Source organism: Numida meleagris, chromosome 2 (genome assembly GCF_002078875.1).
Source record: "Numida meleagris isolate 19003 breed g44 Domestic line chromosome 2, NumMel1.0, whole genome shotgun sequence".
NCBI classification, from domain to species: Eukaryota; Metazoa; Chordata; class Aves; order Galliformes; family Numididae; genus Numida; species Numida meleagris.
The window spans coordinates 109536616-109549501 of record NC_034410.1 but is presented as its reverse complement, the minus strand read 5'-3'; the positions used below and the strand labels follow the sequence as shown (position 1 = coordinate 109549501).

The 12886-nt window shown below is 45.6% G+C and overlaps 1 protein-coding gene across 7 annotated transcripts in view; it reads left to right on the top strand.

The window, feature by feature from the left end:
* LOC110393764 (transmembrane protein 68) overlaps positions 3290 to 12886 on the top strand; it is a 30195-nt gene continuing 20598 nt past the window's right edge. For 2 of the 7 annotated variants that reach the window (XR_002435185.1, XR_002435184.1), the window contains exons 1-3: positions 3431 to 3696; positions 7311 to 7647; positions 9464 to 9628. Coding sequence is in view for 5 of the 7 variants with exons in the window: in XM_021387034.1 (XP_021242709.1) it covers positions 7314 to 7647; positions 9464 to 9628 (499 nt within the window). In the remaining 2 variants the exon portion in view is untranslated. Of the gene's footprint in view, positions 3697 to 3792; positions 5453 to 7310; positions 7648 to 9463; positions 9629 to 12886 lie in introns of those variants that run through there. The other 5 variants (XM_021387032.1, XM_021387035.1, XM_021387034.1 and 2 more) reach the window with 5 other exon arrangements.

Below are 12886 nucleotides of genomic sequence, written 5' to 3'. Positions count from 1 at the left end.
GACCAAATGCTAAATAAATAATAATAAAAAAAAGCCCAAAACATACCAGGCATTGTGTTAGACAATTGGATTTGCATATCACATTGTCCTCCTGTTGCCCTAATCATGCTGAATTAAAAGTTTTAAATTTTAATTATCAAAATTGGGAATAAGACTGGTGTTAATTTGTCGGTGTCCTCCATTTTCAGTCTGAATCGACTCCAGATTTGAACAATGTGACCATTCCAAATGTCTCTGTGATTAGGGTTCTGTATTTTACAGTTTATGCACAAATACATGTATTTGCATGGGTGTATGCAGTTTTAAATTTAAACACATTGCATTTTTACATGGAAAATAGGGAAGCAGGGAAAATAGCACAAATTCTGGTCAATTGAGAGCTTTTTGGAGAAGATCCGAAATGCGAGGTCTCAGTAAGGGTCCAAGCAAGCACCTGGGTACATTGCCAAGCAATGGTTTGTGATCGCCAAGCAACGAAATGTGACATCCCCAGGCCAGGGATTGTGAAAGTGTGGCCCGCACTGCTGAAAGATAGGCACGGTGGCTCAGCCCACAGGCTTGTGCCTTGCCTCCAATAAGTGTTTGTGCGAGGCATGCCTCGGTGCAGTGACATGTTCTTGGAGCTGCTGCTGCAGCTCTCAGTGTCCATCTCAAAGGAACTTCTGGTTTACCCTGACCTTGCTCTGAGCCTGCAGCTGGGACATCCCAGAGACACACGTGCAGCAGCACAGGCAGGCAGCATGGGGTCACCTCATACTAGCAGCTGGGGGTTCCTTCGCAAGGGACCCTCCCCAGGCCAGTGAATGACTGTGGCTTCTCTCTTCCACCATGACGCTGCTGCAGCGACAGTGTTGGGGACTGTATTGACATCTCCCACTCCCCCCAGCCACCGCGACTGCTGGAGAACATGGACAGAAAATTAGACAGCCACCGCCCCGTATGCCTGGAGAACTGGGTCAGCGTTGCATACACTGTGCCATGCTGCCACCAGTTCTGCTTCCTCTGCATCCAGCAGTGGACTAGCACCAGTCCTCTGAGTCTGCTCTGCAGATGGTTGCATTCCATCATCTACTGTGTGCAGGAAGACAAGTTCAAGGGGCTGGTCCTCAGACCAGCTGCAGTGGCATCTATTGCTGAGCAGAGCCCCCCCAGGCCCCCAGGGCTGGTGTCCAGACCTGCTGTGGGCAGCCTCCACCCTGACACCTCTTCAGGGAGTACCCAGCTCTGCTCTGGCCCTGCTGTTCTGGCTGCGCTGGGATCTGGGGCACATCCTTGAGGCCGAGGGTCCAGAGGTACTCCTGCTGCAGGATTCAATCATCTGCACCCTGCACCTCTTCAGCCTGCAGGAGGAGATCCTGATTGAACTGCTGGATTTTGACCTCCAGATCCATGCAGTGTCATCTGTGCACCAGTTCACTGACATCACCATGCAGAGGTACGGCAGGGAGGCTAACAGCCTGCTGAGCCTCAGTGTCTGCCATGCTGCTGGGGGACGGCAAGCCAACCCTGCAATGGACCCCAGAACAACTGCCCCATGAGAGCAGGCTCCTGGCCCTGGCCTGGCCCTCTCCAACAGCCGCTCCAACTCCAGTGAAAGTGTGGTGGTGGGCATATCAGGACAAGGCCACAGTGGGTATACCAGCCACCCCCATTCCAACCCTGCTGCGGTCACCATGGAGAGAGGCAGGGCCTTGCAAGGAGCCGGCAGAGCCTATGGCAGGGCTCTTGGACACCAGCCCACATGAGGGGACCTGGCGAGACCCCAAGAGGAAGACCAGCTGCTAGCAGGCCTCTCTGCACCACTGAAGAAGAGGCCACCATGCTGGCAACAACAGAACACTGGAGGGGCTGCCAAGACAGGGGCTGGGCAGCAGCTGGGACATACGCTAGCCCCAAAGGACCCTTGTTATCTGTGTCCAGTTCCACCATAGAAATAAAGTAGAAAAAAAATCAAAGAAAACGTCAGTGTTGTTAATGACATGGCAGTTGTTGCCATCCACATCTCTGCTGCTTTCTCCCCTCTTTCGTAATGCCATATGGCTGTCTGCCCTGTTGCTTTCCAGACAAGAACCCCAAGGGCTTCAGTGAGGGGAAGGGCAAATTTCTGCACCTAGGGAGGAACAAGCCCAGGCACCATGGCATTGTGCTCTGGGTGGCCATGCCTGAGCAGGCTGTTTGGGCAAGACGAACTCCAGAGATGGTGAAGTACTTTGTCCCCATGCTGGAGGCCGTGGGGATGCTGGCCTATGACATAGGGTCATGCCCAGTCAGTGGGAGCTCCCAGTTGCCCTTCCACCAGCCCTGGGGGCTCCTGTACATCACTGGTGGTGCAAACACTGATGGTGATCTGGAGGAAGAAGAGATTAATCACTAAAATAAAAAAAAATATGAAAAAGCTAGAGCACTCATTTCAGCATTGACTGCAGCACACACCTCCACCTTTCCTCTTAATCCCCATCCCACTCTCTATTTCTCCCCAAAATAACCTCCTTCTCCTGCCATTCCTGCCTGGGGCCTGTGCACAGCCTCGAAGTCTAAGGTGGCTGCCACATCAGGAAGCTGCTCAGGTTGAGACAACGCCTAGGCACCAAGTGCAACTTTAGTGCATGTAACCGGTTTTTGGGGGGACTTCCCCCTGGCCTGATGTCAAGGCCTGGATAGAGAAGGCGGATGAAGAGAACGATGGAGAAATTTTCCTCCTGTAGGATTTTTGTGGTTTTTTTTTTTCTTATTTCTGGTTCATTTTGCACATTACAATGGGTACCTGTGGGGACTTTGTATGCTTTTGGGTAGTGTGGCCCCAAGGGAGCATGAAGGCTGTGTCATATCAAGGGGGGGGTTTTATAGGGAAATATTGTCTCCAGCTTTTTGTGGGGAGAGTAGGCTCCGCGTCTTGAGCACTGCATCCAGGCCTGGGGCCCCCAGCATAAGAAAGATGTGGAGCCGTTGGAGCGGGTCCAGAGGAGGGCCTCAAAGATGATCAGAGAGCTGGAGGATCTCTCCTGCGAACACAGGCTGAAGGAGCTGGGCTTGTTCAGTCTGGAGAAGGCTCCAGGGAGAGCTCACCGTGACCTTCCAGTACTTGAAGGGAGCTTATAGACAGGAGAGAAACCCACACAAACCAAGGTATTCTGGTGTAATGAAGGAAACATCAGAAAGCTGAGGACAGTGATGCTACAGAGGACTCAATTTTCCAAACTGCAAAGAGACACGAAGCCCAACAGCAGGTCGCCGGAGGCCCAGTGCCACCCGCTGGCTTACAAGGCCCAGAAACAAAGACACAAAGTGAGGCCTCAGGGCTCGGCGCCAGCGCACCACCCGAGCCTCAGCAAGGCGCACGGCGCACACGCGACGCGGAGCCGACACCACGCGCTGGAGGTCGCAGCACCCCCTAGCGGCGGCGGCCCCGCCGGAAGCGCGGAGTGCTGCAGCAGGACAGCGGTCCGGGCGGCTCACGCCTCCCCGGCGGCGTGGAGTTCCTCCCTCCCCCTCTCCTGCCGCCTTCGTTATCTCCTCGCCCTCGCTCCCGCCGGGGGCGCGGTGCCCCTCCCGCCTCCGCCCCGCGGGGAGCCGCCCCAGCCTGGCCGCCCGGCGGGCACCCGGCCTCCGCGGGGGCGGTGGGCGAAGGAGTAAAAACGGGCCCCGGGAGGGACCAGGGGCCGGAGCTGGAGCTGCAGCTGCGGCCGCCGGGGGAAGGTGAGCGGCGGCGGCGCGGGCCGGGCCGGGCGGCGGGTGCGGCCCAGGGCGAGTCTCGCCGACGCCGAGCATCGAGCGGGGCTGGGAGCGGGTGGGAGGGCAGGCGAGAAGTGCTCGCTCTGGCTACTGAACGCGGTTCCTCCAGTTTCTTTTGGGAGAAAGCTTGATCCTCCTCCAGCTCCCTGCTGAAGGAGTCAGTGTGGGGCTGCTGCCGCCGCAAGAAGCAGGCCGCTTCGTGTTTCCAAGCAAGAACAAAGCACCCTGCTAAATCGCAGCGTCCTTCCAAGTTGCAGGTGCCATTAGCAGCGTTACTGGACTCTTACGTTGCTGCTGTTTTTTTACGGCAGGTTTGCTCGCTCTGGCACAGATGCTCCCTACGAGTGGCTGGCAGGGCAGGAGGCAGCGTGAAGCTGTGGGCTGGGGCGTGTGGTAGCTGCTGTTGTGCGGTAGCTCCCAGTCTGAGGACGCGGGTATGCTTCTCAGGGGTTCCCCTGGGTCTCAGGAGGCCCGGTGCCTTCTGGAGACTGCAGCTGTGCTTTAATTAGGGGCTTGTCTGGGTGAGAGCCTAGGAGTCAGTGGAAGGAACTGTGTGTTAGCCTTGTCTGTGCAGCGCCTTCAGCGTAAGTCTGTGTGCAGTATTGTTGGTCGAAGGAGTCCTGCCTTTGCAATCTAGTGAAAATCCATAAGCAGCTCTATTAAGAAGTTATTACAGAAATTAGGTGTTTGGCTCAAACTGCATGGCAGGAAGCATGTTAGGGATGTCAGCTAAAACAAGTCCTTTAAGGGTATGATTGTATTACAGAGAGGCTCTGCTGCTAAGTTGTCTGAGGCTGGGGCTTCGTAGCACTGCACTCCGCTGTGTTTTTGCATTTGAGTGGTGACAGCTGTCAGAACACATCAGACAAGCAGGGCAGGTTGGGCTGTTTGCTTGCAGGAGGACCTAATCAGAGGATGTCGCTGGTGTTTCAAGAAAGCAGCATACTTGATTTTGTAATTTTAACTGGGCTGACACTAGGCAGTTCTAAAGTGGGACAGATCAAAATGACTCTATTAGTAACACATAGGAACTGCATTGGGACTTTATCCATGTTAGGGTATGCCTGTACTTTTTTGAGCACTGAGACAGTCAGCCTTCCCTTCGTCAGTGCCACTACCTGTGGTAAGATGTTAAGTGTGACAATAACATAAATCACACTTACTCTGGATGCACAGTATTCCTGTGGAGCTCAAAACATATGCTGGACTTGTTTTAGGGAGAGCAAGTTTACAGCCTGGAGAAGACTTTTGTCTGTGGACAGTAAGTCAAATATGAGCAGGGATGGCTATCTGCATGCTGCGCTACATGAGCAAGGCCGTGGCCATTTGATCAGGGAGTTGTTTGTTGCCTCTTTTCATCACTCATGAAACCACACATCCAGTTTAGAGCCCCACTGTTTAAGAAAGGTGCTGGCAGCCTTGAGGAGGTCCAGAGAAGGGCCGCCAGCAGTGTTGAGTGATCAGATTGCATGGTGTCTGTGGAGAGGTGGAGGAAGCTGCGTTTGTTTAGCTTGAAGAACCTAAGGGGGAATCTTGCTGCTCTTAGTAATGAATAATTATTGCTGGGGTTAGATGCTTATCAGCCAAGAGACACAAAGCAACAGGTACAAATTGCAGCGAGGGAAATTCTGACTGGAATAAAGAAAAACATTTTCACCGTGAGGGTGATCAAGCACTGGATTGGTGGCTGAGAGAAGTGGTGGAATCTGCGTCTTTGAAGGTATTACAGATTGGACTGGACACGGCCCTGAGCAACCTGATCTAACTCACTGACAGACAAAATGTTGGGCTTGTGCTGCCCAGGGATTCTTTGAAATCTAAATTATTCTGTGATTCCTTTCAAGACTAGATAGCAGATTTTTCAGAGTAGAATTGACTGTCCCTAGGGGAAGGAAGTATATTAGATATTACCTCTGTGGTTGGCAGCAAATATTTTTTATTTGTGCTACCACTTAGTGCATAGATTTGCAAGCAAACTTATAAAATGGCAGTGATTGCATTTGAGGTGTTGCATCTAACATTGCATATGGAAAGCCAGGTCATGTTTTGCAAGGCTGGCATGTGCAAACAGGACTTGAAACTTACTCGATAGGCACTTGGTGTTTGGAGAAAGCCTTAAGGAATTAAAAATGTAATAGGAAGGAAAGCATAGCTTTGAATTATCTTAAAGTTGTATAATTACAGCTGAGTTTTAGAAAGGTGTTTCTATGCCAGAACTAATTTCTCCATATTGTTCTCTAGTTAGTAGGTGGGACACTGGGGAAATCCGTAAATTTACCAATTTACCAATCTGGTAAATGTCAGAGCATCGAATCTTACTCTTGAATACTGTATGGTCTCACCAGTTGTATTTCTTGTACTTGGCTGTGAGTGTTTGCTGCCTCCCAGGTTCTGGAGTTCACCTCTGACAACTAAAATAAGAATTGTATAAGCCTGGATTGGTGGAACAGGCGTGAATCATGTGAGAGACGTCCTTTTATTTTTTATTTTTTATTTTTTTTCCTCTTAAATAAGGAGTTATCTTTAGCAAGGTGAGTTGAGGCCAATTTCAAAATGGAAAGAGAAGGAACATCCTTGCTATGTCAAAATAGGAGAAAAAAATGAGACTTGGAAGTAAATGAGATGATTTTTGCTCTGATACCTGCTTCAACGTGGAATAAAATTGATCTGATTCTTTGTATTTGTTGTCTTTGAGATTCTGATAGATTTAGTCAAATGATCTCTCATTAGTCCCTTGGTGCTTGTAGAACAGAGCAAGAGCGAAGAAGTGAAGGATACTCATCTCTCTGTGCGTAGGAACTCTGCAGTCATATGTTGTACATCACATTTTAATTAAAAAAAAAAACAAACAAAAAACACTTGGATTCTTTCAGAAGTGATTGTTTTTAATCCCTCTGTTTCCCTCTACAAGTCTGCATTATGGTTGCAAAATGTTTTTCTTCCTTGACTCGATTAACAGTTTAACAGTTACTCCAAGTTTTGACCAAAACTTTATTAGACTCAGAAGTATGTCTTTTTTTTTTTTTTTCCAATGTTCTACTCCTTTTGTTGTAAAACTCCAGCTAAGATAGCCAAGCATACAGGTTGTCTCAGGTTTGTAAGATGAAGTGATTACAGAATTAGAATGAGAACCATGGAATACCAGCCCAGAGAGATGTATCTCTAAACCTTCTTAGGGACTGCCACGGGCGAAGAAGACTCTTATGCGTGGACACAGTAAAACCAGAGCACTTAAAGCTTTTAGAGAAGTGTGATCCTTCTTCCTCCTCCTTTATGCTCCCTCTGCGTTGTGCTCTGGGACTTGTATTTCACTCTCTTTCCACTTGCAGGTGCATTTGAAGGTCTCTACATGAGTGAGGCCACACTCTTATTGAGTCATGTCTGCTGTTAGTGGAAGTGTTTGGTAGGTTTTTTTTATAGCACTCGATTTGAGATTGTATCGATTCCTGCGTGGTAAATGGTATGTGAATCAGAGAGGTTTTTTGTGTGATTAAACATCTGTTTTTAATCTGGTTTGTCTGTTTTCTTTGAGGATTTATTCATCTGCTTTTTTTTTTTTTTTTTCTTTTCTTAAACAGAAGATGATAGGTAGCAATGAATCCTCTACTGAAGGACCAATACCTACATCCTACTTAACCTTCCTGGCTTACTTACTGGGAGAATGGACTGGTGTGGAACACACTGAAGATTATCTGAGTTATGGAGTCTACCTTTCATGGGTGCTTTTTCCACTTGCAGTAGTTTTTATACTTCCAGTAGCTATCTTCTTTCTCTGCTTCAACGCTTCCTTTCTCCTTCTTCATATTTATAAAAGGAGGAAGAATGTATTTAATGAAGGACATTCTGGAGATGTTTGGTATGGTGCAAAAGAAATGTTGGCTAACCTGTGGGATGGACATGGGAGAATATGGCATGGTAAGCAAAATCTGATTTTTCTCTTAAAAAGTCCTGAAGCTCAGTTCCTGGCTTTACCTGTGAGGATTATCAGTTTACAGCTAATTGCTGTTGCTGTCCATTGACTGCCAGTGGTTCTTCAACTGTTGTAGACCTGGAAAAAAAAAAAAGAAAGAACTGAGACTCTTTTGGGTGTACAGTTTTGTCTTACGTTTTTATTCCTTTACTGCTACAATGAGATCTTTCATCTAGCCAAATACATGCAATTTTTTTAAATTAATATTCATTTCCTTCTTAACTTTTAATAACTACTCCTGGATTTTCTTATTCCAGGAGGACCTGAAGTGATAGCTATGTTAAAAATTAATTTGACTTGCTATGTCTCAGGAATTATTTAGCAAGCCAAAAAAAAAAAAGGGACCTTCTTACAGTTCTTTCAGATTGAATATGTAAACACTTGAAGCTAAATACTAGTTCCCTAATAGTTAATATCTCTGCATGTGTTTGTATAATTTAATTGCATGTAACTGTGCTAAATGTTGTCTGAAGGGGGCACTTGGTGTAGGTTTGCTCACTAGTTACTACTTTAACGCTTTTGGTCTCTGAAGTCAATTTACAGAGCCCTGCTTTTTGTATTTTCTTTCTATATATTTTTGACAACCACTTTCTCTAGTAGAAGAATGTCAAAACTCAGGGCTCTGCTCCTTGTCCCTCTGCTGTTATATCTTTTCTAAAGACAGACGTTATAAATGATTTGGCTTCTTTCTAAGGAAATTGTAAGCTTCTTTCAGAACCATTCATTCTAGATGCTGCTAAAGGAGAAAGATGTTTAAGAGCAATTTACATAAAGAGCAAATCTGTCTTGAAAATCATCTCTATTTGTTCTCCAGTCAAAGGGAAGAGGGTTTTCAAGGCATTGATAACCAGATGGTGCAGTGGCTGTATCAGATAGGCTTTGTAAGACTAAGATCTAACTTTTGAATCTGAGAAAGTACACTAGATCAAAATCAACAGCTATATCAAAGAGCTTAAAATGCTCACTTCGTAAGGAAAAGCTATTTACTTTTTTTCATAAGAAATTTTTTTAGGGCCTTGGCTTTTTTCATCCATAGGAACTTTTTTCTCTTTTATAAGGTCTGACTTTTTATTTGCACAGAAAAGATTCTTATCCAGTCTCTTATCTACTATTGTGACTTTTCTTTCTGCCCTGTCAGCTGCTTCCACTTCTCTTAGTAAATTATGAAATGTTTTCTGATTTTTTTTTTTATATGAAGTCCCCAACAGCTTTTAGTATTTGGTGATGGGAAAGTAGTGCTAGTATAACTGAGAGATAACAAAGATGAGTTTTGTACATTGGAATAAACAAAAAGACACATGAATGGGTGTTGTCATGTTAAATTGCCTTAAACAGTTACTCGCAGCAATGAACTTGACTTTGAAAGATAGGTAGTAGCTTGAAACAATAGTGTTTCAACACTCCTATTCAGTCCTTATTTTGATTTATCTAGAATGATTGATTCAGGGAACTACAGCTCTGAAGGCAGTGAACTGAAAAAATAAGGTGGAATTATGCAATAGTTGAAGAAAGCGAGGCTGTTGGTTTTGTTGTTGTTTTTGTTCTCTCTTTAAATAGAGCTTTAAATAAAGCTTGTAAACATGAAGCTGTGACAGCAACTTAGTAAGTGCTGCAAGACAGCTCTTGACATTTTAGCAGTCACTTTGCTCTCACACTTCTCGGTAGATACTGGTTTCAACTTGCCAACTTGATGCAAATTAGTTTATTTAGGATAGAATTTTGTCATACTTTGATATCCATTATGCCTTTAACTCCTAACAGGTTATGAACTTCATGGGGATGAAAATATTCCGGAAGGACCAGCACTTATTGTGTTTTATCATGGAGCTAGTCCTGTTGACTATCTTTATTTCATGGCTAGACTTCTTATCCGAAGGAAGAGATACTGCCATGTAGTAGCGGATCATTTCGTCTTTAGATTACCAGGTAACATACTACATTATAAACAATCAGTTTGAGAGTTCTTTAAACTTACTTTTTTTTAACAGTGCCATTAATAAAATTTGTTGTATAGAAGTACAGCTTTCAGTAAAAACTTTCATACAGGTTTAGTTAGTCTGTTGGAGAACAACTGTTCTCAGTAAAGAGTGTGTTCTTCTCAAACAAGAACAAATTTATGCAGCTGGCCCATGCAGAGACTGTTTGCAGTCCAATCTAGGCAACTCTTTTAATAATTCTGTAGTGCTTAGAAACAAAGAGAATAAGATGATGGGAGAAAGGCTTGTCTCTGTATTAATCGGTAGCTGATACTCCATATAATACCTATTAATATTTAGGCATGGTTGTTAATCAAATGTAAGTTGGAGTGTACTCTCAAGAAATTCACTGATGATACCAAACTGGAGAAACAGTTGACATTCTGAGGTTAGAGCTAGTATTCAGAGTGACTTCCCGAAAAGGACTGGGAGAAACATCATGAAGTTCAGCAAAAGTGAATATGAAATTTTAAATTTGGGATGAAATAATCCCATGTGACAGCACACATGGGAGCCTGGGTAGAAAGTAGCTTTGTCAGAAAGGACTTCAGCATTCTAGTGGACAACAAAGTGAACATGATCATCTTTGTTGCGAAGGCACGCTGCTAGCTCAGCTGTCTGCTGGCCTTTTTTTAGCCTGAGTGTAGCCAGCAGGTTAAAGGGAATGATTCTTTCCCTTGGTTTGGCACCTGTGAGAGCACATCCAACAGTACTGCGTCCTGTTCTGTACTTCCCAGTTTGAGAGGGATATTGGCTGGAGGCTGGAGCATGTACTATTTGGTCTGTAACAAATATAGACGGAGTAAGTTATTACTGCTGTCTTTGATTACTTAACTGTGAAGTCCAGAGAAGATGGAGTCAGACTCTTCTGTAAGGTACTCAACAATAGGATGATAGGCAACAGACGCAAGCTGCGGTATGGAAGATTCCAATTAGACACGTGGAAAGGTATTTTAGTGTAGGGATGATTGTGCACCTAAATAGATCGTCCATTGTAGCTGGGGAGTCTCCATCCCTGGAGATTTTCAGAACTCTGCTGGCTGAGGTCCTGAGTAGCTTGGTCCAGCTGGACAACTTGGAGTGGGAGGTTGTACTAGATGGCCTTCAGAGATCCATTCCAATGTAGATAATTCTCTGATTATGTGAATTATTTAAGGCTGTTCAGGGAAGACATGCCCAAGGTGCCCCGGTAATTGTTTTGGATTGTGTCTTGAAGTCTGCACAGTAGTCTATGACTGGCAGCCTAGATATATGGGGCTTCTTTTGTGAATCAAACCAGGAAGATGGCCATCCTTTTGTACTAATACTTAAACTTTCTGACCTTAAGGCGTCAGATAAATTGGATGCCTTTCCAGAAGATGTTTTAATTAATCAAAATTTTCTAGGCTTGATCTAGGAGAAATGTGAGGAAGGCATACTTGGATTAGATGATTTAATGATCCTTCTGTTGTTAATATTCGTAAATATGTTATGAATAGCTGTGAGGAATAGCTTGTCCCACAAACCTGAATCTGATATGTGCCAGTTTGCAGTTGTTAATATGTAGTCTCATTGCCTCCTCCTCATCAGGTGCTTCTGTACCAATTTAACTGTGCTTAATTGGATTGTATTTGTAGCACGTTGCTGTGCCTCCTGAGGGGTGCATGAGCCTGTAAGGGGTCAAGCAAGCTTAAGTCTTGACAGGTACAGCTTGATAATTTAGGAAAGGGAATTTAAACTAATAGGAAAAACTCCTGTCGATACCTGGAAATTCTTAGTGAATGTTGGAGTTAAATCCAGCTGACAGCTGGTCACGAGTGGTGTTCCCCAGGTGTTGGTATTGAGGCCTCTTCTGTTCAGTGTCTGTATTGATGACCTGGATGAGAGGATTGAGCGCACCCTCAGTAAGTTTGCACACGGCACCAGGTTGGGAGGAAATATAAATCTGTCTGAGGATAGGAAAGCCCTACAGAACGATCTGGACAGGTTGGATTGCTGAGCTGAGGCCAATGGGATGAAGTTCAGAAAGACCAAGTGCTGGGTCCTGCGCTTTGGCCACAATGGCTTCATGCGGCACTGCAGGCTTGGGGCAGAGTGGCTGGAGGACTGTACTGAGGAAACGGACCTGGGGGTGTTGGCTGATATCCCATGAGGGGTGCTTGGCTGAACGTGAGCCAGCAGTGTGCCCACGTGGCCAAGAACGCCAATGGCATCCTAACTTATGTCAGAAATAGTGAAGCCAGCAGGAGCAGGGAAGTGACCATACCCTGTACTCAGCCCTGGTGAGGCTGCACCTCGAGTACTGTGTTCAGTTTTGGGCCCGTCATTACAAGAAAGACATTGAGGCCCTGGAGCATGTCCAGGCAAGAGGAACAAAGCTGTGAGGGGTCTTGAGTACAAGTCTTATGAGGAACGGCTGAGGGAACTGGGATTGTTTAGTCTGAAGGGGAGGAGGCTCGGGAGATAATATAGCTCTTTACCACTCCCTGAAAGGGGGTTGTAGCGAGGTGGGAGTCAACCTCTTCTCCTGTGCAACTAGCGATAGGACGAGAGGGAACGGCCTCAAGTTGCGACAGGGGAGATTCAGGTTGGATATTAGGAAAAATTGCTTGTACAAAAGAGTGGTCACGTGGTGGAGTCACCATCCCTGGAGGTGTTCAAGAAACATTTGGATGTTGTACTGAGGGACATGGTTCAGTGGGGAAGTTACTGGTGATAGGTGGATGGTTGGAATGGATGATCTTAGAGGTCTTTTCCAACCTTGATGATTCTATGACTCTGTGATTGCCTAACGTGTCTGTCTTTCACATGGGTGCAGAAGGAAATTGTCTCAATTTATATTTAATCAATCCTATGTATATTTCTGTTCCTTATGTTTTAGGGGTAGAAATATATGAAATGAAGTCCTTGGGCTTATTTTTTTCTTTTATACTTTTAATACTGGAGGATCGTCACAGGAAAAAAGTTCTGATGCTTTTTGGTCCTTTTAGATTCTCAGCTGTGTAATGCTCAGGGTTACTTTGATTTCTCAAAGTTTAAATTAAAAGAAAATCTTTTCCTGAAGAATGCAGTGAAGACTGAGCTTTCACTTGTGTTCTGTTCCTTTGGCCTCTCTAGGATCTCCTTCCTAGAGTCATCTAGGAGCTCTCTTTAAAAGGCTGCCAGCTGTTTTAGAGATTTAAGTCTCTGTCTCATAGTGTCCCACGGGAAAGGAGCTGTGTCTCCCTTT